General features: G+C 41.3%; 2 protein-coding genes across 2 annotated transcripts; both read right to left on the bottom strand.

Moving 5' to 3' along the window:
* Positions 1 to 508: 508 nt before the first annotated feature.
* On the bottom strand, positions 509 to 2,598 carry CYCS (cytochrome c, somatic). The gene is made up of 3 exons (XM_079538296.1): positions 2,542 to 2,598; positions 1,521 to 1,697; positions 509 to 1,360 (listed from the first exon to the last, which is right to left on the bottom strand). Exons 2-3 carry the CDS (start codon positions 1,687 to 1,689, stop codon positions 1,212 to 1,214), a joined length of 318 nt encoding a protein of 105 aa, XP_079394422.1. The 5' UTR covers positions 1,690 to 1,697; positions 2,542 to 2,598; the 3' UTR covers positions 509 to 1,211.
* Positions 2,599 to 7,450: 4,852 nt separating this feature from the next.
* SPMIP4 (sperm microtubule inner protein 4) lies at positions 7,451 to 26,006 on the bottom strand (the record flags this gene model as incomplete). The annotated part of the gene is made up of 9 exons (XM_079538120.1): positions 7,451 to 8,125; positions 10,326 to 10,417; positions 10,636 to 10,810; positions 11,895 to 11,983; positions 13,586 to 13,770; positions 16,119 to 16,148; positions 20,404 to 20,475; positions 22,297 to 22,461; positions 25,873 to 26,006. The coding sequence occupies 9 exons, from the start codon at positions 26,004 to 26,006 to the stop codon at positions 7,451 to 7,453; spliced, it is 1,617 nt and encodes a 538-aa protein (XP_079394246.1).
* Positions 26,007 to 27,561: the final 1,555 nt, after the last annotated feature.

Raw genomic sequence — 27,561 nt, 5'->3', positions numbered from 1 at the left:
TAACTGTGCCACATTTCCAAGTGCTTTTCACACCAGCATTCCCACCACACTAATTATTAGTGTTTACTTTTTTCAAGCTGAGCTTCTGCTTGCCCTTTAGTGACATAAAGCCTGTACGACCCCACCATTTCTGTTTCAGACACATACAGCAAATAAGACTTTGAATTCTTTTAATTTACAAGATTGATCGCTCTTAGTTGTGCCTTACTGTTGATACACAGTAAATACATTCATCTGAACAATTTGCTTAGTCTGAAAAAAAGAAAAAGCAATTAAAACGCTAACATACTACTTAACACTGTTGATGACACAGTCAGGCACAGAAGACCGTTTCCTAATAGCCTACCAGTGCATTTATTGCTGTGCGTCTCAATCAGCAGTTGCGTGTAACAGTAGATTTTAGGTTAATGCTACTGCCGAAATAAGATTTATCAACTCTCAGCTCAGCCTTTTGTAGTTACCTTTCCAGAAGAAATGTTTCTTCTTTCATTCACTATACTACAAATATTTCTTCTCTGGAGATCTACTGAACACAGAGTTTCAATAACATTCAAAAAGATGTAAAAATGACACTGGAGAATTCTAGTCTACTGGTGCATGCAACTGTGAAAGTCCAGATAAATCAAGTAACATGTTTCTCCTAGACTGAAGGATCTGGGCACAAGTGTCATTTTACAAGTAGCACTTGAGATGCATTCTTACCCCAAGCTTTAGATAGATTAATATGCACCACAACACCTACAACTGATCAGTTCAGAAAAATATTTTTAAGTCTTTGTTTACTTTTAAATCTTTACAGAAGACTTACGGTGGAAGATGCCAAGACCCACTCTTTTTTTTTTTTTTTTTTTAAACCTTGAAGAGTTGGGTTATCAAAGCTATTACACTTCTGACAGTTACTTGTTAGATACTTTTTGTTGTTGTTGTTTTAAACAATGAAGAGGCAGGAATTTTTTTTTTTTTTAATTTCATGATTAAGGACAACTGAACATTATACTCATTTAAATCAACCCAGTTACATAGCTTCCATAAGTTAACGGCTGCCAAGTGTGTTCATCAGTAACCCACCATGAGTGACATTATGTGATGGGCAAAACTGATTTTAAGGTTAGACATGGTATACATAAAAATAGAAAGTTTAAAAACCAATCTTGTCACAGACATTTCCATTGCCATCTCCTTTGTGAAATAAATAAGGCAGCAAATAACTTTTATTTTGAAGTGGCATCTTTGAGATATGCTATTAAGTCTACTCTCTCAGACTTCTTCTTGATACCCGCGAAAATCATCTTTGTTCCTGGGATGTACTTCTTTGGATTTTCCAAATACTCCATCAGAGTATCCTCACCCCAAGTGATACCTGGCAAAAAAATGAAAAAATAAGAAAAAACAAGTGACTTGAAAGTGAAATGAACACATTTTTTTTCTGGTCATTCACTTTATTTTGCTTTCTGCAGGTTTCAGTACTTCTGACTATCATCAAAACCACCAGTAGCTCAGGGGAGCTGTTTTACATTTACCTTTGTTCTTATTAGCATCTGTGTAAGAGAAGCCCTCAGCTTGTCCTGTTTTGCGTCCAAACAGGCCATGGAGATTGGGTCCAGTCTTGTGCTTGCCTCCTTTTTCAACTGTATGGCACTGGGAACATTTCTGGACAAAAATCTTCTTGCCCTTCTCAATATCTCCCATTGTCAGTACTAGACCAGGAACACATACAGAGGTCAAAATCACAATATCAAGGTCAACTACTCATCAGAAACATTAAAAAGGTTCACATTGGTTTACAAATCTGCAGCTACAGTCCACCAATCTGGTAACACTCCTGAATGCCTTCCAGCCACGAGTTACAGCTCTGAAGATTTGCATAGAACCATTAGACTATGTAAAAGGTACTAGGGTCACAGACTTTATGCCTGAAGAATAGGAAAAAAAAAACACAACAAAACCATGCCTCAGCTCCAGTATGCCCCAGAGCATTTAAGAAGCACTGCAGTGACTTTTGAAGTGCAAATTGAGCACAAGTTCTAGGTATAGCTCGAGCATCAACAACCGCGGGGCATCCCAGTCACCAACAGCCTCGCGTAAAGGACAGAACCGCTCCCGTTCCCACTCCCGCAGGGCAGCACGCCGCCTCGAAAGCGCCGAGAGCGGCACCACCGCACAGCGCCCAACTGCTGGCCCAGCCCGGGATGACCTTGAGGCGAGCGGCGCGCCCGGAGCGGTCACCTCACGATGGGACGAGGGCCGGCCCAGCAGCTTCGCCCACAGCGAGGCCCCGCGCACCTCCCCGGGCCCCCCAGGATGCTGCGCCCCGCGAGGCGCTAGGCCCGGCCGTGACCTTCCGCTGCCAGCTGAGGCCGCGCCTCCGGGCTCCTCGCGAGCCGCCGTCCAGGCAGGCGGCAGAACCGCCCGACCCCGTCCCTCATCACACCTTTCCCGCCTAACGGTCCCGCCAGGCCGCGTAGTGGCACCAGACTCGGACACCGCCACTTGGAGGTCAGAGCCTGATCGCCCGCAGGCCTCGCCTGACGCCACCCGCACCTGCCTAGCCTGCTGCTCCGCTTACGCTGCGCCCACGGCGGTGACTACGAGTCCAGCTGTCCCACACCGTCCGACTTCTACGCCCAAGGACACGCCGGACTCCGCTCTATGTAAGCCGGTGTCGCTGCAGCCAAACCGCGCCGGCACCCCACCCGCCCACTCTGGCTCGGTAGGCAATCAAATGCAGCCAGCTGGACTTGTGATTGGTTACGGCACCTGTCCTTCAGGGATGACGTCACGACGCTTGCGAGTAGTGGGGTAGGTTGCGACCGCGAGCGCCGAGCTCCCTCTCCTACTACTTCCGGCGGAAAACGACTAGCGGAACTCCTCTACGTAAAGGCAGACGCGAAGCGCGGGACGCCTGCAACGCATGCGCACAACGGAAAGTGAGGCAAGTGTCGCGCGGCTCTCCGATCACGAGTTGGGCTTCCGTGAGGACGCTGCACTGTTTGGGGCGAGTTCTGTGTGGTTCCCGAAGGGAGTAAAGGGTGGAGGAAGCTTCACAGTTGGTGAAAGTGATGCTAAGGTATTTCCTCACGTGGTGGACGTGCAATATCTGCCTGCTGTGAAGCGTTAACGATTAACGCCGTCGCCAACTGTAAAGTTACTAAAATAAAGCTATTTTGCTTATGATGTGTTGTTAAATGTATGTCAGTGAGGTCCAAAGGAGCTGACTGAAAGGGTCACCTTGACTTCTGCCGTTGCTGAATTCCAATCTCAAATCAAGACTCCCAGAACTATGACTGAAAGATTAAAAACTAAAGACATTGTGTTTAGTTTGGTGTTTGGTTGTTTTTTTAATAAGGCCTGTGTGTCTGCAATGCTTCTTGGCATTGGGTGTATGTAATGGGATCCTGAGGCTCATGGTAAGCCTTCCATCACAGAGCAGGAGGTGCCTTTTAAGCTGCCTTAAGAACTGACAGGAACGTAAGCTCTTAAGCTTCTTTAAGCACTCAATGAGGGCTGATGCAGGCTGCTTGGAGGGCTTGGTGAGCACTGGTGCCTGCTGACATCCACTCAAAAGGTCTGTTCTTCGCTGCAGGCAGACTTGAAGGATGTGTGATTCACCATTTTGATTGGGTTTTGGTGTCTAAATGTGTATGCTCTGTACTAAGCATTGTGTCTTGAGCCTTCTTGAGCCTCACAGTTACCGCTTCTGATCCAGGTGGAAGGACACTGTAGCAATGTTCATTCCTTTTCTGAGGGAGTCATAGACCCATCTGAGCTGAAAGGGACTCTTAAAAGCCATCCAGACCAGCTCGAGGGCAGTGAACAGGGACATCTGCAGCTAGATCAGGTTCTCAAAGCCCTGCCCCACCTGACCATGAATGTCTCCAGGGATAGGGCACCCACCACCTCTCTGGGCATAAAAATATAGTAGTTCAGTAGAATCACAGAGTTGCAAGGTTGGAAAGGACCTACAGGATCATCTTAATCCAGCTGTCCTCTCGTCACCATTACTGCCACAAGCTACTAAACCATATCTTGTAGCTCCTCATCCAGATGCCTCTTGAACACTGCCAGGGACAGCAACTCCATCACCTCCCTGGGCAGGCCATTCCAGTGCCTGGCCGCTCTCTGAGAGAAGGTTTTCCTTATGTCTAATCTGAATCTCCCCTGGCAAACTTGTGGCCATTTCCTCAGGTCCTGGCTAAACCTCTCCTCATCGCAACCTCCCTTCAGGTAGTTGTAGAATGCAATACGGTCTCGCCTGAGCGTCCTCTTCTCCAGACTAAGCAATCCCAGCTCCCTCAGCCACTCTTCATAAGGCTTGTGCTCCAGACCCCTCACCAATTTCACTGCCCTTCTCTGGACACACTCCAGGGCCTCAATGTCTTGCTTGTAGTGAGGGGCCAAAAACTGAACATAGTACTTGAGGTGTAGCCTCACTAGAGCTGAGTACCAGGGCAATGTAGATGTATTTTCACTAGTAAGGACTGGCATGTCAGATGGGGAGAACCTGATTTGTTTACGCCTACTTTGCTTTAACTGAGTGTGAGCATGTGTGACAGTGGGAAGAACTAGTGTGCTATGCAGCAGAAAGTGCAAGAAGGGGGTGGTTGTTCAAGGTGCCCAGTGTTTTGTTTTTGGAAACATTCTGCAGTAGGACAGATTAGTAATGAAATGTTACCCTTCTGTGCTAGACACAGGATTTGTAGTGTATAATTTGCATGGATCCTGCATAAGTTTTATGACTTCCTCAGTAGCACAGAATAGGTGGAATTTCTGGAGGCTGTGCAGAAGGCAAAGTCAGGGCTTTTGTGTCTTTATGTGTTTGCATTGCAGAAGTAAACTGAAATTACTCAACACATTTTCAGTGCACTGTTACTTTTCTAGATGTAATAAAATTAATTGGGATATTTACTTTCATGTGGTTTGCCTGGAACAACTGTGTTTTAAGCTTTCAGTTATTCACAGTGGTTATACCTTAAACAACTTCATCTTTTTATTAACTCAGATTATTTCAAACTGGAATGATTATTTTGCAGCTTATTTATGCTTATTGCAATGTAATTTTGTTCTGAAAGAAGGGAAAATAAAACAAATATATACCAAAGTACAGCTTAGAGGAAACATAAAACATCCAACCAGTTCTCTTCAGAGGTACACTGCAGATGGAAGAGGAAAGATCACCTTCTTGGGACTAGGCTGGAATTCAGGAGATCATGATTTATTTCTCAGTTTTGTGACATATATATTGTGTTGACTTGAAAAAATATCCTTTTTCAAATGAAAAATGTGTTATTAAAATGAATATCTGGATTGCACTCAATGTATATTTTTCCATTATTGAAAAGATAAAAGCTTTTGTCAAGATAAAAAGGATTGTAGAATCATCAATCCTTAGGGTTGGAAGGGACCTTTAAAGGCCATTTTGGTCCCTCACAGTGAGCAGGGACACCACAGCTAGATCAGGTTGCTCAGGTCCTGATCCAGCCTTGCCTTGAAACTCTCCGGGGATGGGGCATCCACCACCTCTCTGGGCACCTTGTGCCAGTGCCTCACTACCCTCAGTATAGAAGACTTTTTCCTTATATCTAACTTTAATCTCCACTCTTTAAGCTTGAAACCATTTCCCCTCGTTCTGTCACCACAAACGCTGCTGAAGAGTCTGTCCCCTTATTTCCTGTAGCTCCTCTTCAGATGCTGAAAGGCCACTATCATGTCATCTTGGAGCCTTCTCTTCTGAAGGCTGAACAGCCCCAGCTTTTTCAGCCTGTCCTCGTAGGGGAGGTGTTCCATCCCTTGGATCGGTTTTGTGGCCCTTGTCTGGACATGCTCCAACAGATCTATGTTTCTCTTGTACTAAGAGCTCCACATCTGAACACAGTACTCCAGGTGAGGTCTCAGCAGCACAGAGCAGATGGATAGGATCTCCTCTCTCACCCTGCTGGCCATGCCACATTTGATGCAGCCCAGGATACAGTTGGCCATCTGGGCTGCAAAGTCACATTGCTGGCTCATGTCCAGATGCCATCCACCATTACCCTCGGGTCTTTTTTTGGTAGGGCTGCACTCAATCCTTTCATCACCCAGCTTGTGTTGGTATTGGTAGTGGGGGTTACCTTGGCCCAGGTACAAGACCTTGCAGTTGGGTTTGTTGAACATCATGAGGTTCACCTGGGCCCACTGCTCGAGCCTGTCTAGGTCTCTCTGGATGGCATCCTGTCCCTCTGGTGTGTCAGCCACACCTCACAGTTTGGTATCATCTGCAAACTTGCCGAGGACGCACTCGACCCCACTGTCATTGTCACTGATGAAGATATTAAAGAGTGAAGATATTAAAAAGAATTGTTTCTGTATTGTCATATACCTAAGCTATGAAGATAATGTTTGGGTATGTACATAAAAGTATTTTATGTACCCAAGGGTGCAAAGTAGCTATTGAAGGATTTGATCTCAGCAGATAAAGCAGAACTGAAATCTCTTTTTGTATCTACTCTTCCTATTTTGTGAATTTTGTAGAGCTGTTGATGCAGTTGTGTGGCACTAAGGGAGAGAGAAAGGCTATCCTGCTATGAGAAGTTTCAGGTGTACAAAGGACTGAAAGTTTAATCTTAGTCTCATGCTGTTGTGGAGTCTGATACAGTTTACTGGAAAGCTACAGTTAAAAGAAGAATAAAATATCCTTGAGCGTTGTCTGAGAATCTGATTCCTTCTGGTAAGCAGGCCCTGTGTCAGCACAGGAGCCTGCCAATTAGCAGATAAATAGCTATAAGAGCTATACATTTAGTCTAGCATACTGCAATCTGTCATTATCTTTAACCCTTTGACCCTTGTTCTGGGCACCAAAATGAAGTGTTGTGATTTAACCCTGGTAGACAGCCAAGCAACACAGCTGCTCATTCACTTTCAGAAAGGCAATAGTGAAAAAACTCATGGGTTGAGACAAATACTATTTAATAGGTCAAACAGAAGCTGCACAAGCAAGCAAAGCAAAATTAATTCACTATTTTCCACCAATAGGCAGATGTTCAGCCATTTCCATGAGAGCAGAACTTCATCACATATAGTGGTTTCTTGGGAAGACACAGCACAAGTCTGAATATACCCCTTTCCTCCTTTTCCACCAAGCTGTTATCGCTGAACGTGATGACACATGGTGTGGAATATTCCCTTGGTCCATTAGGGGTAGCTGTGCTGGCCGTGTCCCCTCCCATCAACTTGCACGTTGCCAGCTTGCTCACTTGCAGAAATGTCCTTGATTCCGTCTAAGCACTACACAGAAACAGCTAAAACACTGGCACATTGTCAACACCGTTCTCATCACAGATCCAAAGCATAGCACCATACAAGGCACTATGAAGAAAATAAACTCCATCTGTGCCACAAGCAGCACAAAAGAATAGGCAGGTTGTATTGAAGTGCTTCTTTATTTGTTACTATTTTTAAAATACCAATGAATGTGTCAGTTATGGAAATAAAAAGCATTGAAACCATAGAATTCATGTCTCCTTCCCTTATTAATGTTATCTCTGAGGTCTTTTGTCTTTCCGTTGATAGAATCATGAAAACGTTTTTGTGCTGCTGTCTTTGAGAAGGAATCCTGCAGCTCCAGCAGCACTGTTTGGCGCCGAGCAACCTCACAGCCAGGGACCCACTCTGGCAGTGCCACCTCTCCTAGTCTGACCTCTGGTCTCCATGCATGCTCACTTGCTTCTTGGTTCCAGAGCTTGTGCAATACAATTTTGTTTTCTTCCCTGTTTCCATCCTGCGGCAAGACTGTCTTACTAAGTGGGTTTGCCCATATTGTATGTTGGTCCAAATGTTTGGGCTTTAAATCTTCACAGGAAAGAGAATGCGCAGACTCTGGAAGGGACTGAAGTTCCGGCCTTCCTGAAAACTGCCCCTGGTACAGTGCTTCCGCTTGCTTTCTATTAATGATTTTCTGAAATGTGCTTATTGGCAGCCCTGCATCTAGATGGTGGTTTTTCTGGTGGGATACCTGAGGCGGTTTGGCCCGCTCGTGGCAGCAGTGCTGTTCCTGCAGAACAGGTTCACAGGGATGTCGGCCTTGCAGTAAACGCGCCGTGCGCCCTCCAAGCGGCCTCACTTGTGAGAGACTAGACATGAATGTTTCTTTCTAAGGGAAGAAGGAACAGAATTAACACTGTAATCTGAGCATTTCAGCAGCAATTGGTGTAACCGCTGTCTGTGACTAGCAAAATTATTTCAGGGTCTGTCTTTCCCGCCCCACACTGTGGGACACGAGGGAAGCGTGATGCCTGTAACATGGGGGCTTGCTGTAACATGCCTGCTGTGAGGGCCACAGCACTCTTGGCCACTTCTTCACTCTGACAGTATGCAAAACACATGCTGGCAAAGGGAAGCAGCCCAAGCGTTTGTAACGGCCCTGCTGCTTAGGTGGGTTGGAGTTGGTCTTTTTGCTTTGGAAAAGACAAAATATTCTGCTTTAACACCCCTTAACCCCTTTAACAAAGGATTATAAAGGTCTCGTGCCTTCATCTCTGTTTCTCTATAAGCAATTGTCTTCCAATTTTTGGTTTTGTAAGTAGTTCCGTAACATGAACAGTGACTTGCAGTAGCACATTTTTAACTTTCTGGGGGAAGTGTTGGTAGTGGGACTGAGGATGTTGGCTGGCAGGCAGCTTTTTAGCTCTCTCAACCACAGTTTGACCCACTGCTTGAATACTGTTACCGTGTATTTGTCATTTATTGTGTTGAAGCTTCAGACAGTAAGGAACTCAAAGCCACATTGTATAACAAAACACCTTTGTGTCATGTTCCCAGGGAGTGGACATCAGCAGTTTCCATGCTGAACATTCTGAGTGTTTGATATTTAGTGTATGCATCTTTGAAATAGGATAATGTTTTTTAGATAAATCAGCATGGCACAAGGTAGATTTCTACCAATCACACTTTGGAAGACAGAGGGCAATAAAACTGCTTTGTTTTGAATTGATGTAAGCTGCGACTTTGGATTTTCATTTCCAGAGATGAGCTATTGAAATAGTTCTTTGAAGTGTTCATAGTCACAAAGCAAAACATTTGTTTCTTCATCATGTTAGAGAAAAAGCCAGATGGTATTTCCATTTCAGATGCAGTGATTCAGTTATCAGCAACTTGTAAATACCCTTTTGAAGGAGATTTCATTTCTTGGATTTAAAAAAAAAAAAAATTATATATATATATATAAAATCCAGTAGTAAAAAGCATGACAGTTTGGGGTCTTTCTACCCAGGACCATTTTTGGACTATAAGTAAAAAAAAGAAAAAAAAAGACTGCATTTGACTTCTTTACTTCTTGTGTAACTGTGCAGTCATATCTGCAGGCATTACAGGCAGAGAAGTCTGAAACTGCAAGTACTGTAAAACCAGCAATACTGTGAAAGTGTGAGCAGGAACTTGTTCTACCTGCAGACTTGCTTAGTCAGTTCCAATCAATTACACCTGTGTATGTACTGGGCATGACAGTGTGCAGGTGTCACTGACAGGGCTTAAGCCATTACAGGTAAGGATGCATTAGCAAGAAGCAGCTCAACTTGATTTACTACTCCTGTGTATCATGTCATGCTTTGTTTGCAGTGTCTTTTTACTTTCCTACAGGTCACACTAAATACAAACATTGTTGAAGGTAATAAGGATAGAGTTTTCCAGTTGAGCTTGTATATTCTTTAAAGTAAGTATTTGCATTAAAATGCAATTTGGTAATATTACGGATGCACCATTAGGGAAGAAGGGCAAACCACTCGCATAAATGAAGGAGGATGAATCACAGAAACTCTTCCAGACTTAAACTGGTATAATTAGCAAGGACACAACAGTCTGCAATGGTAGTAGGTCACTTACCAAATAAAGCAACGGGCAATAAAGTCATTAAGCTGATGAGTTCAGTGCAGCTGTGCCGATTAACACCAGCTTAATGTCTAGCAAGTGTATTTCAGTTTTTGCAAGACCGCACCATTTAGAGAGCTGCCGAGTCCTTTTATGTAGGCTGTTACTTTTATTTCCCAAGCAAAAAGCCTTTTGAGTTGGTAGCAACTTTAAATGATAAGATAAAAAATAAGCAGATGATCACAATAACCTGACAGCAGCACCCCAAGCCCTGAACAAGTCACTAATCTGTCACAAATGTTCTAACAAGCAGCTATGTCAGGAAGGATTTTGTATACTGAACTTTTGCCTTTCTTTTAGAATGAGTCTTGCCTTGCATTTAAGTGGTGTGAAAGGGAACGCTTTGTTCTTACAGTTGGATCTGGTAATACTCTTGTCGATATTAATAGTGGGGAAAGCATCTGATTCTTAGTAAATGCTGTACTTACAAGTTCCACATCTGTACCGAGTTCTCCAGTTAATCTGCCAACTGCTTTCATGTAGTAATCATCCAGGATAAGGGGATTCATAGGACCTCTTCCTTAATGGAGACATATTTTACTGTCATGCATTTTTTATTAGTTGGGAAAATGAGAATTAGTGCTCAATCTCTCTGAAAAATATCAGATCATATACAGTTTATGTGACCTTGGTTGCTAAATTACAAAAAGTGAGTATCTTTGAGAGAATTAGGGGATAACATCTTGTGGCCTTTAATTGCTATCCCAAGTAAATTAGCAACAACAACAAAATGCTTACCTGTGAAGTTTCGATTGTATGTTGTGATCCACTGAGCTCTTTTAATGTTTTGTAGTATATTGGTTGTTCTTGAAGAGACCTTATGTTCTAACTCTCTAAAAGTGGAATTAGGAGCCACAATTTTTGATGGATTTGGATAGTATATTTGATCCTTTTCTTCAGAGAATTTAGGAAGCTAAAGGATAAGAAGAAATAGGTAAGCTATATACCAAAAATGTGGATAAAATGTTTTAAAGCTTTAAAATATCCCACCCGCCCCAACATAATCTGTTTAGAAATTGTAAAGCAAATCTTTTTTCCAGTATTATGACTGAAGTGGGAACATTTAACAGACACATGACTCAGCTGAATTCTGTTCAAAGAACTTGGAATCAACTTCTCTTCAACTCACACGAAGGCAGAACATTGCAAGCCATATGAGCTTTATTTAGTAGTCACAATAACAGCCTGCCTGAAAATGGACTGCCACTTTGAATTTCCCCTTTTGCATCCCTAAGACTGTGTCTACAAAGACCTTGTCTACAGCTTTCGTTGTTTACCACTACCTTTTCCTACATTCTTCATGACTTTTATTTGTCAACAAACTTCAGGCTACATCCCTCTAGGTAGAGAACCACTGTTTAACCGGGCTGAAGAATAGTAGAAACACAATCATTCACAAAGAATTTCACTCTTCTGTTTCATGGATCAGGATAGTCCCCATCATTATAGCTGAGGAAAGCAAGATTGGAGTCCATTCAAAAAAAGATGTCACGTCCTTCAGGACGTGAAAATAGAGTCTGTATAACACCCTGTCAGTATGCTGACAGGACTTTTGTAAAGGTATGGAGGAACAAAAACTACTGCTCAGACCTATTTCTCTTAAGGACTGCAAAGTGTAATCTTATTCTCTGATCCAAAGGCTCCCCCCACCTCCTGCAACCCTGAATGCGTCATCATCAGCTACTATTAGATCTTGTTCTTATCTCCAAAGCTGTAACGCTAGGTTCTGTAAAGCTAGAACCTATGAGAATTAGTCAACACTTGAAGGACTTCAGTCACAAGACAACCAGCTAGCTGCTGATCTTTATATGTTGCTGAGGTGGGTGAAAGCCTTGTGCTCTTCCTCATTGTGATGCTCAGTTAATGACCTGAAAGTATTTGGAACAGTACTGTACCTCCCTATGTAACATTTTTTCCTTCATGAAGGATATATGGAAATTTGATTTAAAAGGGAAAAAGAAAAAGACATTCTTCTCTTTGCCCTATGAATGACATACTTGCAAGCATGCGTGCTGTCTTCTACAGCACAAAGCCTCCTTCAGGGAATCAAAGGGAATGCTGACAACTTCATGCCTGTATGGGTTACCTGCAATAGTAACACCATGGGTCAGAATGACAGATGGATCTGCATTTTAATCTGTAGATGTTTGCTCACACTGTAGACAGTTGTGCTGATTGCAGATGTTTTTTCTGGAGCCACCTCTAATGTCTTTTCTACCTAGATAGAGAGACTTCACGGATTTGCAGACAGAACCACTTTTCTGTAGCAGGGTTAGATCAGCTCATGTATTTAATGAGCTGTCTTTCTGGAAGTTATCAAACTCTCACTTGCATTCTGATGTGAGATCATATCAAATGGGGGGAACAGCAAATGAAATTAAAGTGTTTCTTAGTTGCCAGCAGTACCTGTTCCCTTAGCTAGTAATTCTGAACCTACTTAGCTTTTCTGGAAATAGATCTTGGCCTCCAATGATCCTCTTGTGCAAAAATAGACTTTGTTAACTCCACCTCCACATGTGCGATTAGCATTTCTAAAACTGAACAATGATCAGTGAAAAGTGACTAATAAAAGCTACTCCTGGCATTAATATTCTATGGAGAAATTTTTGATTTGGATAAATAAGTATGGCTCTGCCCCTCTCTCCCTCCCCCACCCACCCCCCCAAAAAAGGTATACACAATAATATACGTAAGTGTACAGTTCTGGGAATGGCAATTCCCAGTTCAGATCAGTGTACAGTTCAATGACTGGGAATGGCAACTAATTAATGCAAATTGACCTGTTACTTAACATTATCAGCCTTTACTGTATAGAAAAGCTTCTTATCCATGCCAGTGTGTGCTGCTTCTGTTTCACACAGCTATTGCCAAAACCATTCCAGAGAGCCATAGAACAGAGAGGTGGTGGCTTTCTTCTGTCCCATCTTTCCCCTGAGCCTGTGTGGTCAACAGCTACCAAGTATTGCTCATCAGTTCATTCAAGTAGTCTGGGAAGTCATCCGAAAGAAAGTACCTGTCAAAGTCCTGATGTAGTAGGCTGCCCCCGGAAAAAAAAAAGAAAAAAAAAACAACAAAAAAAAGCAGCAGAACAAGAGCAAGGTTGTCTTTCCCTTTTCATCCAATGTATTATTTAAACCACTTTCAGGACAAAATGCTGGCACATCATGATGGCTTACACGGTGTTCCTTAAACAATAAGTTACTTTGGCATTCTAGTCTTCATTGTATCGTTTCTGTAGCGATAAAAGATTTTAATCATTTAGTACTCATTGTCCTCAGCCAAGATATGGCACAGGCATGGCTTTTGCCCAGAAATTGCTAGTTTTTGAACCCTCTGATGGATTTTTTCCATCTGTTTCCATCTGCTGTTCCCTCAGACCGTGAAGAACTATTTACCTACCAAAAGCCATCAGATATGCTGGATGATACGTCTTGCTTTCATGGAGATTAACATTAATTTTAATGGTTCTGTTAGCTTCTGAGGCTACAAAGTCTTTACATGAAACAGAGGTTAACTCATCACTCTCAGAGCTGAGGAGACTGCATCAGCACACAAGATGCTCAACTTGACCACCTGTGTTCTCAGATCCTGGCTCTGTTAAGCTTCATTAGAAAAGAGTCATGAGACTTAAGCAGAGTTCTAAATAAGATTCTTGAATATGTGATCAACCAACACAAAACCGTCTTACCTCTGGTACTCCTTAGAACAACCACATCAAAAGCCTTGCAGGAGATATTAGAATGAAAAGGCTGGCGACTGCTTGCATCAGTTCCAGTGTCTCGATCCTCAGGTGATTTGAAGTCCGGGAACATGGCATACCTAGAGATGTGTGTCTGGTAGGGATGAGAGGTGGGAAACGGCAGGCTTAGCGGTCTTGAATTGGTTTCAGTTGGCAGGAGAAGAACAGAAAGAAAGAATTCTTATTTCACATTTCACAGAGTTTTAGCATTAAACATAGCAGCTTGCAAGAACTAGGAGAGAAGTAAAAAAGCAGAGGTGACGTCTTTGTTCTTTAATCCCCCCCTGCTTGTACCCTATAATGATTTCACAGTGATGATTTCCCTTGCCTTGCTCCTATGTTGTCTGCTGTTATAGAATAGAGCCATTCAATCTGTTTTTGCAACTTGCAGAACTGGGTACATGGACTACCATCACTCCTCAGCCCAAAGCACAGTTGTCCAATGCTGAAGTGTAGTATCTACTGTTTTCAGCAGTTTCTTTCTGATGCTTAAAGATGGAACCCAGTCAACTGGGGTGCCTCTGTCAGACCCCAAATGCAAATAAAAATATTTGCTTCTTTCACCATAGCCTTCTTATTAACTACAGTTATCTACAAATAAATTTCTCAGACATAACAATTCTTGTGAGTCTATCACAAACAATATTGAATATCGTAAAATTTGGGAATTTACTTTGGTCTCAATGGGATGCAGGGCAGGACTGCTCTGCAGAGACAGGTGCCCACTAGGAAAATTTGAAATGACCGAAGAATTTGTGAGAAGAAAAGGATTTCCTGCAGGCTCCAAAAGGTGAAAGGGTTAAGTAAAGCAAGGTTTTCCAGAGGAGCAGTGTGAAGAGAAGTGGGGGATTAACAAGTGAAGAACACCCAACACAACAGAAGCAATCTCATCTGCCATTCACAAGTGCAACCTCGACTGAGAAATTTTGACCTTAGAAGGGAACAGGGAAGGATTTCAGATGCAATTGCAGTATCTAAAGCAAACGTTCATGCCACTCGTTCACACAGAGCTGTAAAAGAGGCCAAGACACAAAGCAGAAGAAAGAGAGGACAAAACTCAGTGAATTCAATTCTTTACACTTCCATGCTGTACAGGAGACTATTGTACCTCTAGACATGATTAACTGTGGGTGTGGTTTCCTGTGTCTGTAACTCTGTTCTCTGTGCTTGGGGTTTTATTCAGCCCTTCATGTGTAGTTACTCTAAGTAAACCTGGGGCTCAGTGAAAAAGAGCTCCAGTGCTAGTGCTTTGATACTGGAAGATATCTGTCCTGAAGAAGACGAGAGGGACTGACATAAATTAATATTTACAGAAGGATTTCTTGTTATTAATGGACCAGGTATCCTGGTTGCTATTGATGTAAAACCGGGACACTTTGTTCCATTGCTAGATCTGCAGCTAACCTCTGTGGCTCTGGTAGCCAACTATTTATTAGCATTAAAAAATCAAATACAAACAGTGGTTCTTGCAAATCTTGCTTTTAATATAGTGTTGAACGAAGAACGTTCCCATTAGTCGCTTGAAAAAAGTAGAATTGAGAAGTATCTTTTCTATTGCCTGTATCTTTCCTTAGCAAGAAAAGAACCACAGCTTTTGTTTATAATCAGTCATACCAAGTCATATTTACTTTTATGTGGCTTAAGGGAAGGGAATGTGAACTTCTGATTCTCACAGAGCTGAAATTGAAATTAATAGTAACTGAGTTTGTGTGTATGAAATCAAAATTCATATATAAGCAGGCACTTATTTCTGGTAGTAAGAAAGATGAAGCTGAGCTGGAGAGTTTTATGAGATTCTGAGAACCAAGACTTCACAGAGTTCCCATGCTGCTGTGGCTGTTCTTTTCAGCTTTCAGTTTTTCATGATAGACTAGTCAAAAAGTATTTTAAATCCTGAAATAATAGGAATCTTCTGAGGAAAATGAAAGCTGTACTTTATTCCAGTAGAAGAGACTAGCACCCCATTTGGATTCTTCTAAGCTCTACAACTGCATGCAGCAGTTCACTGAGAGCAAATGCCATCTCCCAGTTGCTGCTGAAAGCAAAGACCTGATCTCAGATGGGAGCAAAATTCATTGCCCAGACTATGTATCATGAAGTAACAAATTGTCTTATAAAGTTGAGCTCTTCGTAGGCTTCTCTCTCATGAATTCACTTTATACATACCTTAGATCTTTAAATGTTCTTGGTAGATGCTCTCAAACTCCTTACATCACATCAGGTAAAAAGGCCATGAACAGCACAGCCAAGAAAACCCAATTAGACCATAGGCTAGTCAGCAAGATAGGTATTGTTAGGAGAGTGGGTGTGCCTGGCAAACACAGCTAACCTGCTGAACACATCGCTAAATGCTTCATTTGAAAGAGAGCTTGTTGTTGAGTAGCTTTCCTGCCAAGGGACTTTCACTGCACAATTATGGCAGAAAGGCCTTTTTATTTCATTAAGGAAGAGACAAGGTACAGAATAGCTGAAATATACTTACTTAGCCAAACTGCTTGGTGGCTTACAAAGTCTGTATAAAAAAAGAAAAATAATGAGTTAGTTGAAATGACTCATGTTCATTTGCACCTTCCACATTTTATCTGGATCTGTGCAAACAATATATATTAAAGACAGAACTATGTGTAAGCAGTGCATACAATATTCTTACTGATATCACTTATTCCATGATAAATGCCTGGTATTGCTGAGAGTTAGAAATGGTGCCTGGAACAAGTGGTCTGAAAAATGTCTTTTTAAAAGAAGTGAGGAAAAAAACCTGCATAATATATTTACACTCCTGCATAATAAATCCTTTATTAATTAACGACCGAAAGCAGTATCAGTAAAACCAAATTGGTAATGCAAATCAGAAAACTTATCCTTTTATATTTGCAGGGAAGGCACTTATTAATTCCATACTGATAAACTACTTATATTTTACCTTGGAGACTTTATTTCATGCTTCAAATAATTTTTTAAAATCTAATTAAAGGAAAACATTAAATTTTAAGGGCAAGAATTTAATCACTGAGTCTAGCGAGGAGTCTTTTGGTGATTGTACCAAGCCAGAAAAATGGCTAAGGTTTAAAAAAATAATTAATTTGCTTAATAGTACTGTTTGATATAACAAAAACATAGGAAAATGTCTGAAAGAACATTACCTGACAGATCAACTAGTAAAAAATAAAAATGGTTCACCTGAAGCTCAAAAATTGGCCAACCCCCCCCGTGTTTCTCAGTGAGGAGCTGTCTTGGACTCATTCCCAAGCAGGAGGTGATAGCTTTATCCCTGATCTAATCTCCATAAAAAGAGATGTTGCACAGGAACAAAGAGGAAACACACTATTGCCTAAAGATGTTAAATACAGACCCTTGCTCAGTTTTTCCCCTCTCTGTAATGGTTACTGTGAAAATAAACTTCCAAGTGCTGTATCAGTTTTATTCATGTGTTATTCTGATGCAGTGTGCAGCATTCCTGCTGCACTGCAAAATCTGTTCTGGGATTCTGTGGGACTGACCATGATGTATTATGTCTCAGAAATTACCATACCAGCATAACTCACGCCTCAGCTAAGTTGAATGAAAGATCTGCTTTCCTTTTCATGTGTGATCCTATGAAGGCAGCAGCACTTTCACAAAGTGTTGGATTTTGAAAACCATTCATATACTGTTATAATGACCTGTCTTGGTACATGAAAGCCTTTACAAAAATAGCCACCCTTACAGAAAAGCAATCCTTAGAGGTTTCCACAAATAATTAGTTTTCCATTTCTACAATCAGAACAAAATTGTTTGGTGCTTTAGGCATGGAGGAAAATTGTTAGTGTTTATTCTCCATTCACGTTATGTTACGGTGTGAATTGTTACATTCTTCGTTGCATTCACTGTGTAAGGAGAATAAGTCTGCTGTGGGCTTCATCATTGCACAAATATTTAAATTCCTTTGTAGAACACTTCATTGTAATATATGAACATAAGGAAGAACAATAAAATAAGGATAGCTGCAATTCCATGTGTACCGTGATGTAGAGAAGCTTTGTTGTAGCATCAAGGAAGGCTTTACACATTCAAAGGTGGGAAATATTTTAGAGTGTTCCTTATATTTTTAATTTTCAAACTGGATTATCAGGTCTGGAACCACTCATCCTGAATGGTGATATAGAAAGGTGAAGCTCCAACAGGAAAGGAAGAATGTTATAGTAATTTTTCCAGACTTGAGTCTGAGAGGCTTCCACTTGACTTCTAGTAGACCGAAATCCACTGGTGTTGCACAAGATGTTGTTGTCCCGTAATGTGTTATCTGTTCCTGTATGTTCAATCCACAGTCCGTGTGTGTGTGTGCGTGTGTTACTAAGGTTCTTAGCAATGGCTCAAGGCTGTTTTTCAAGGCCTTTCCGGGCATTTGATGTAAACTTGAGGACTACGAACACCTTTAGGTGGAAGGAGGCAGCTACTGTTCTCCATTACATTTGTCTGTGAGGGCACAGGAGCTAATGCACTTGCAGCAAATACATCTATACAAAGTGATTCATTCTAATACAAAACTGTACAAGGATCTGCAGTGTGCAAACTTAAGGCAAAGGCAGAGTTCTCTCATGAAATTGTACAGAGTTACTGCAGATGCCTGGTAATTCATTTCCCACAAAAGACATTAATGGCTCAGAGGAGCCCTCACAGGGCTATAAGGTAAATAAACTGTGTATTAACAGCTCCCAGGTAGACCTGCAGAGCAGCACTCAGTGAGCATTTTTCAGGAAACATTCCATATGGCTGTCACTGCTTAATAGTCTCTGACAGTAGAAAGACTGTTTGCTCTGAAAGACCTTGAACTTTGAACATGGTAGAATTGTTTGGCATATGTTTCATTTTTCATTTTAAAGGATGTATTAAGTCTTTAAAAGACAGAGAGAATATAACCTTAAAGGAAAAAAAACTGCTCTAACTAGGACAAAGTGTAAACTGTAACATATTCTTAGAGATCTGGCATGTTTCAGATGAAGATGTGGGTTCAAAATAGTGGAGAAAGTACATCAGTGCTAATGATCAAATAAGGTTGTATCCAAGGTTATGCGCATTCCAGTATGCGTGGGGGCAGAGTCTAATGCATGCTTATTTACCACCTCCTTCCTTGTTATGTAGACAGCACGAGGCCGTACAGTCTGAGCAGTCCCTGATTACTTTCTCTGAAGGAAGCAAATGCCGAGAAATGTGCCATGATCTCTGTCTTAGCCTGAATATGTGGATGATCCACTGTGGTGAGGAACTAGCATGAGGACATCTCCTGCTGTGAAGTGAACAAATTCCTGAGTCCCTGGGCATCATTTACCAACGTGTACTTCAGACTGGCCAGTCTTGGAAATACTGAAAACACTCCCACCTTACCCAGAGGACAATTTTTAATTGTTCTCTGTAACCTACCAGTGCTTCTGCTGTTTCAGGGACACCAATACAGATGTCACGTAGCAAGACCAGCAGGTCATCATTGGCTCATTGTTTCCTGGTATTATTCCATTGCAGTTGATGGGAGTTTTCTTGGGGACATGTCAGGAAATAAAACCAAATCAACTGCCTGACTATGCAACATAAGAGAAGCAGAAATCTGTGGAAGTGATTGGTGTTAAAGAGTGGGTGATCCTGGTTCAGCATCAGTTGTACATCTCAAACTTGAGATGTGTGCACAGCATGTATATGGACTGAGCTCTGCTAACTTTCTATAAGATTGGTTGGTTTCAAAAAAAACTTTCAAATACTCCATTATGTCACAGAAATGCATTCGCCACTTCTTGCTATTTAGTTCCTAGGTGACGTGTAGGAAGAAGTGTGCAGGAAAGCTTGCTGCTTCCTTGTGGCTGTAATCAAATTATGCAAAAGCAGCACAGCTGATATAGTTAATGTGCACAGTGCTGGCGAAAGGCCATATTCTGTCCCAGTAAAAAGCAGTGCACTCCTGTGGTAACCGTGTTCACCTCTTCTTGTCCTGTAATGGGGCAATAAAAAGAGGAGCTTGCAGACAGCAGTGAGCTACAAGGGCAGGGTGGCAGCTTTCTTTGTGTAGCTCTGTGGCCTGTTCACAGTAAGCTCTCCTGCTTTTCTGGAGTGTTTTAAGTCTACACAAAATGGGCAGCAGGTAACTCGTGTGCAGGGAGGCTAAACAGGGTCAAACAATACCCCTCACAGCCCTGGAAAGAAAACTGAGAAAAATCATTGCAGAATTATTTTCAGGTTTCTGTTATGCTCACCTACTAAAATCGATGTGAGAGGTGTAACATTTTTCATTATCTGCTTTTGATAAGTTTACATTTAATTTTTAAATTAGTTTAATCTAAAATTGCAGTTGTTTGATCAAATTTATATGTTTTGCTGGTGCCATCAAGTGGCAAAATGTTGTATTGCAGAAGTCCAGCTCCATATCTACTATGTGTCTATATATACACACGGCGTCATGGTTACTGCAGTTAATTCAGTTTAATCTGAATTCCAGCTAGCAGAAAGGCTGGTATTTTTGAGTGTTACAGGTTGATAAATATGGCCAACATGTAAAACAAATTCAGAGAACCTTGTTGAAGAGAGCTAAAAAGAAGGGGCCCAATGCTGCCTTCTGAATTTCTGTTCCAGCTGCTCTCCTTGTTGCAAGCTAGTCCCTTTTTACAGAATGTGTCCTTTTAGTTTTCATGTCTTACATGTGTATTTCATATCACATGTGTATATCAGCAGAGTGGAATGAATATTCAATTTGCTGTTATGTACACTAAATTCACAAGCTGAGTAGCACAGTTTAAACTTACAGATCATCATTCATACGCACATCACTTTTTTTCAGCAGGGTGACATCATAGTACTGCTCAATAGGAAGGCCTCTGTGAAAAGAGAAAATGTAAATGCAAAATGCTTATTCCCTATATTCTTCTAAATATCCGAAACAATTGATCTGGATTTGTCCAGATTCCTCAGAGAACATCAAAACTCATAGATGCTACCTGTTTAGAAATCCTCTGATGGATTCAAAATCCAGGCATAGATTTTGAGTGGTGCTGAGCACCTATGCTTGACTCTGAAGTTCCTGAGAATCTGAGTATTTCCAGCTCTGAAAGCTTGGCTCTTACAGCCCCTGACCATGTACCCCAACACTCAGTAGGAGCTGTGGGATCTGGTTTCACACTGATATATTCTGAACCCCTTGAAGAAGAAGCAAAGATACACTGTGTGTCTATCTCAAAGAGAAACAGAATTTCAGCTGTGAGAGCATTGAATCATATATTGTATTAAGAAACTGTTCTTCCTTCTATCTAGAGGCTTTTTAGAGGTCTAGACGGGGTTATCTAGGATACAAGTGGGCTTAAAGATCGTAAGGGACAATGACTCTAACTTACATTTGGGTTACCAGGTAGTGCTGAAGGCCTGACTCAAGTAAAGACCAGCTGGTTATTTTACATTTGCTAGCAGGTACGCTGGGTTAGGGCCAGAGCTGGGATTGGAATTTGGCTGACAAGGTGATGAACTACATTTGAGGCTGGGCCCCTTGGAGTGCCTGTTTACATTTTTTCCCAGACAGATGCAATAGTCAGCTTATCTGACTTATCAACAGAGATTTCTGGGCTAAGGCTAAGGCTGAGGTCAGGAAGAGAGAAAGGAAGAGCTAGACTCAAGTTCCATTTGGGACCAAAGAGACTGTGAGTATGTATAGGTGTGGTGTCAACAGGGCCCTGTGTCTAAGCTGAAGTGTAGGCAGAAAGCACTGGGTTGGGGTCTGATCTGGTAGGGAAGAGTGGGGTTTATGACTTGGTGAGGAAAGTGCTACTATGTCTTCTCATTTTCTGTCAGCCCTAAGCTAGTAGGCTCTTTATGTGCCAGGTGAAGTCCAAAGTCCAGAAGCCAATGAGTAGTCCAATGAGTCCAGAAGCCACAACCCATAGGTACTACTATAATCTCCACTGAAACCTCTGTGCAAAAATCAGGTTTACTGTTCAGCCCTTGATTCAAGGACGGGGCCTGGACAGAGCAAGGCCAGAGGAGGCAGAACTCAGAACTCAGAGGCCCTGAACTCATCTGATCCTGAGCCATGGCAGCACAGAGGGGATGCTACACTGCTGAATGGGGTCTGACTGCATCACGATGGGTGAATGGCAGCTTTCAGTCTAAGCTGTATCGTTTAGCACCAAAAGAGCAAAGTGTGCTAAGAGTTTGAGAAGGAACCTTGAGTCAGAAAACAAACCCCAGAGCTCAACCCCTCAGCTGTTGTCTAATGAAGACAGATCACTTTCTGAAAAAGCTGTGCATCTACTTGTCATTTTTTATGCCTATGGGATTTGTGGATGCTGAACTTTAGTGTAAATTAGGCCACTAGACACTTTTAATGTCAGGAAGGGTGTCTGGGACAGCAGTCAAGAGTAAATCATTATCAACAGATGGGCAAAACAAAACAAAGGAATTATGGAAATGTGGAATTCTAAGTTTTTCAACACAATACTCTGCAGAGATAATGTGGGTGCCAGTATATTCACACATCAATATTTCAGGCTTTGTGAAAAAGGTGAAAATTTAAAACGCTCTTTTTCTGGAATTCTCATATTTTCTCATATGTTTCAGTCTACGTTGCTCTCTAAACAGTTAAGTGTCCATTCTTGTTAAAATCCCCTTATTTCAACATTTTGACTGTGAAAAGTATTTGTTGAGCTTACCTTGGGCAAGGGAATACATCACTACCAAAATGAGGATGTCCTCTCACAAGTGTGCATGGTGATCTGTGGTCTTTTGGCAATACAGGCAGAACAATTCCTCCATGCTCCCTTTCTGTTCCCCCAGAAAGCTTGCACTGATGAAGGGATTCCCTGAACTCTTCATATCTGAAGGAAAGAACACCCCAAAATAATCCTTTTACAGAAGCAATGGTGATGGTTGCTCCAACAATAAAAATGTGGTTTTATTTTCTTGGTTCTGAGTTACTCAGTCTTATTTTGGGTGATGAACTGGCACTAGAAGTACAGTGATGACTGGCAATTGTCAATAAAGGTTGAATCAAGTCTATTATGTTTTGATCAGTAAGAGAAAGAAGCTGATACATGCAGCATGTACATCTCACAAAACCTTAGCTTCCAGCATGTAGATTCCTACACTGTCCCATGAGTAAGCACTACAGAGTGGCATATGGACAGTGAACATATACAGGGACACAGATGGAAGCTTTAACATCTAATTCCCACTGATTTCAGAACTTGCTGTTTGTGCTTTTGGGAGTCTTACATCTCAGTCCCTAGAGAGGGGTGAGTGAAGCATTTGGATATGGTTGCAGACCAGGAAACATTTGTTTCCTGTGGGGTAGCCACTGCTCTGCTACCACAACACAGGACATGGTGAATCAGGATGTGGTGAACCATACAGATATTGCAACTTGCTCCCAGCCAGCTTGAACTTCTCTACCATGTGCTCCAAAGTATGGCACGGATCAAGGTGCATGGGTACAATTTCTGATGGAGTAGGGTATATCAGCTAAAGAAGCAGAGATGTTATTAATCCTTGGGAATATTGATCATTAATTTGGAATCAGATGGGGCGAATGTTTGGATTAAATTATACCTGGGAGAAGCACCACTCTACATGTACTGGCTGGATTCAGGCTTACAGTGTTTTTCAGGTGTTTCTCCTAAGTGTGACTAGTCTTATATTGATTCAGAGGTAGAATAATAACCTCGAGTCTGCATGTTTTAAAATATAAAGAGAAATCGATGCATTATTATGTGGCTGTATTTCAACAAGCTTTACAATCCTGACTTTTGTTGTGAGTTTTGACTTTTAAGAAGGAAAAAATAAATAGCTACAAAAACAAGCAAACAAACAAACTTGTCCAAGTGCATTTAGATCCCAACATTTTCCTGGCAGAATCCTGTGTATTGAAACAGATCTGAGGTAACTGTAGGGGAGAGATGGTGACATATGAGATATGGACACTGCTGCTGTTGTGTGGTGATTTGTTCTCTGTAATCTGGCAGAGCAGTGCCATCCTGTCATTTGTTTTCATCCTTGGATGTTAACACCATGCTGCTGCCACCCAGTGCTTCTCCTTTGTGCCAGGGAAGGTTCAGGTTGGACACCAGGAAAAAGTCCTTCTTAGAAAGAGTGGTGATGCATTGGAACAGGCTGCCCAAGGAGGTGGTGGAGTCATTGTCCCTGGAGGTGTTTGAGAACAGTACAGATGTGGCACTGAGGAACATGGTCCGTGGGCACGGTGGGGATGGGTTGGTGTTTGGATTAGATGACTTTAGCGGTCTTTTCCAACCTTAATGATTCTGTGATTCTATGATTCTGCCATTATGCAAGGGACAATACATTTGTGTTGTAGTATGAACCAAAATAAAAAGCTGATGTTCTGAGGATTATCAGAAAGCCTAAATTTCTGAAGGAACTTCAGCATCCATTTCTTACATTGTTCCTAAATCTTCCTTTCCACTTTCTCAGAGTAGTCAGGCAGACGCTGCCCCATCTGCATGGCTGTGGTATTTGTATTCATTAAACCACTCTCATTGGAAACATTAATAAATCATCCCTGTTGGCTGCTATCTCTAGGTTACTAATTAGCATAACAGCCATTTTATGTAAGCAGTAGGATGAAGCACTGCGCATACAGATCCCCGAGCCTGATGCTCATTCAGCCCAAACAAGGCTCTGTTAAGCTTAAAATGTCTCCAAGTCTCTTTCTCATAAAGAAATATTTATAGTTGATATTGATCCAGTGATATTAAAGATTTTGAGGACATAGCGAAACAGTGTCTGTGCCCAGAAAATATCAATTGGAGCCTCAGATGGAATGACTTTTATAGAAGATACTGTGAACAAAGTACTGCTCATTCAGCATCTCAGCAATATAGCCAATGACTTAATACAGGTTTTCTGTTTCTGAAATCCATGATTCTAGATGTATTCTGAATGCTGCCAGACAACTTATAGCTTTCTAGCTCTTTTGTTCTGGCAGAAGAAAGAAAAAGAAGTTAATGTTCTGGTATCAAAATATCTGTTTGCAGGCACCTTTTTATTTTAGAAAGGTTGCATTTTTGCCTTCAAATTTCTTGTTGTTGTATGAAGCTCAAACCGAAGTGTATGAATAAAGTGTCGTGAGCCTGTAAAGCCAGTAACTGATTTGATCAGCACATGAAGCCAACACAACTGAAAGTGTGTTGCCAACAGCTTCCAGATCTGTGGAAAGTATTTTCTTAGAGCAATAGAATTGGACTCAATTCTGTGTGAGCTTACATAGGATCCATTGGCACAGGCCTTTTAATTTGCATCAGGAGTGTACTTCTGACATGAATCTCGTGATGGTCTCTATTTTGCAGTGCCTTGGCTTGGAGACGTGAAGTGGGTTCATTCTGGATGAAATTAACTGGAAGATGTGCTACAGGAATGCAGCAGGAGTATAATGCAGTGCTCAGTCCCTGGAATTGTACTAGAGGTAATCTAAACTAAACAGCACCTGAAATTCAATTTTCTCAGAGCATGAAAAATAGTAGAAGTCAGCAGCAGTAGTAAAACAGAACTCTGTATGTTACATGAAAACTCAGAACTAAATATTCTAACAACAAAGATAAAATCTCGTGTCAAAGAACACTGACTTGAATCTAACCCTTGAATTTGTTGCCTATGCAGATCCCAGAATAATTTTGGCATTAGTACTGAGCACCATGAAGATTCAGATTGCCAGAAATTTAAAAGCTCTGGGCATTCTGCCACATGCTGACCCCCAGCTAACAGTTTAACTAGCCCATAAAATAATATAATAATGCAGTGGTTCCAAAAACTTTCTTACTACATGTTAATAACTACCAAAGCAAACTGCAGGCTTCCTGTCGTTAAATTTTAATCTTAAAGTTTATCTCAGTAATTCTAGGTCAATCTGTAATCCAGAAAAAAAGTTCAAAATAGGACTAGATCAAAGAAGAATATGATAAACATTGGTGATCCATTTGTGAAATACGCTCCTTATGTATTTTTTTTTTCCCAAACTGGAAATACAATATACATGTCATTTTTATTCTTCATGAAAATTATTTCAAGAGATGTTTGAACCCTAAAACCACAACATAATATATTTTCAGTTATAATCATGTTTCCCAGAGAACTGACAGACCATAGCATTAGGCTATAATGGAAAGAAAAGAATATGCCAGAAAAATACAACCCTTAGAAAAATACTTTTTAGTAACAGCAATTGGGTATCAAATACTTCTAATGGAATCATTTTTCTGTGTGAATTTTGTTCTTACCTGTCTTGCAAGACAGTTGGAGGTGAAGGAATTTGAAGTGGAGTCAGTACCTCATTGGACTGAAAGGTTCTCGATAAGATTGTTTTCCCTCCTGTTTCTCTGTGGTAGCGGAGCAGGTCATGCAACATCATCATTTTTCATATCTGATGTTCTAGGGGAGGATAGAGAGATAAAATACCAAATAATCAGAGGTTTTGCCTGTGCATACAGGTGCTAAATAAGGAACATACATGAGTTCTGCATATTTTGGTTAAGTGTAGACTGGAAGTGACTGTTGCTTTTACTCCAGCTGTTGGTCATTTCTACTCGGTTATAGAACAAACCAAAACTGAGAGGCAGAATTAAAAAATGTGATGCAGTTGCTTTGTGTTATTGGTGAACAGGAGCTAGAAAACACTTTCAAGTAATGGCTGAAGGAAGTTCAGAGTCAGGATGTCTCACTTGTGATCATTTGGATTCAGTGTAAAGTTCCAGTACCACTCTGGGAAAGGGGATGCTGTTCCTTTAAAATTTCTCATAGGAATTTTTTTTCTAGTTGTCACAATTGTCATTCTACCAGTGTGCTGAGAGGAAGTACTTCAGTGCTCCTGTCACCTGTATTTCAACACTGGTGACAAAGGCACATAATCTAGTGAGCTCTGTGTGAGGAGAGGTAGGTAGTATACCAAGTCAGCATAAGCATACTGTCAGGTTCAGACAGCATTCTGCTGTCTAGGACCTCATGCAGGTGTTTGTATCTGAACAGGTGGCCTCTGTTCAGAGCTACTCTGGTGTGCAAGAGAAAAGTATTGGGAGAAAAGTATTGAGCTTTTTACTTGCTAAAGCTCTGGTTGACAGCATTGGGAGTCTTCTGTCAAATAACATCAGCAACTTCTTAGATAAAGTGTATGAAGAAGCACTGCTGTTACCTCCTCCTCCAACAGGAGCCAGCAGAACATTCCCTTGTATCTGTGCCTTGCTTTTTATGGAAGAATTCTACATTTTCCAGATTTTCTCTATGTCAAACCCAGGGCAGGTATATAATAGATTTTAGTAGAAGTTTATAGATACAAAAGGAACTTTGCTCTCCACAAGTGGTGGTAAGGCTCCTTTTGATTAATGACTAATGGCTCGTTGTATTTAGAATGTCGAGATGCCCTTGTTTTATCACCTCACATTTTGACTTACATCTTTAACCTTCTTTTGTACTGCTTTCGGATACAGAACTTCTAATGGCAAGAGGAGTCTGAGGGTAGTATCAGGAAGAAAGAAACAATTTAAGTTCATCTCACTGGTACATGTTTGCAATCCTGACTTTGGCAAAGGTTTGACAAGTTTGATATTTTCATTAAGCTCTCTTCAGGCATGCGTCAGTGAAATGCAAAGGATTTCACTAAAACAGGAAAATAATTTGTAAATATTTGAAACATTACTATTCTGGGATGTTCAGGCATTTAGGCCAGTTGTATCACAAGAAAAAAAGCTGCTATAATATATTAAAAAGAAAAAAATGAATTGAATTGTGTTTTGTTGGCAGTTTCTAAAGCGTTGTGTGGTCTGCTGTGGTATCTACATGAGCAGTATAGGAATCTCACACAGTTGACTCAAATTCAAGTACTACTGCCTTGCAAAGAGAAAAATGTTCAGAGCTGCTGACTCACAATTGACATTACAATTAAAGAAATAGAAGCTGTATTTACCTTTCAATGT

This window comes from Tetrao urogallus (assembly GCF_951394365.1).
Source record: "Tetrao urogallus genome assembly, chromosome: 7".
In the NCBI taxonomy this organism is placed as follows: Eukaryota; Metazoa; Chordata; class Aves; order Galliformes; family Phasianidae; genus Tetrao; species Tetrao urogallus.
This window is presented reverse-complemented; position numbering and strand designations above follow the sequence as displayed.

Bases quoted from the DNA above. Each gene is read 5' to 3' on its own strand.
- CYCS (XM_079538296.1), bottom strand. From the start codon at position 1,689: ATGGGAGATATTGAGAAGGGCAAGAAGATTTTTGTCCAGAAATGTTCC. The intron at 1,361-1,520 runs GTAAATGTAAAA...TTTTTTTGCCAG, and splicing joins AGATGCTAATAAGAACAAAG to GTATCACTTGGGGTGAGGAT.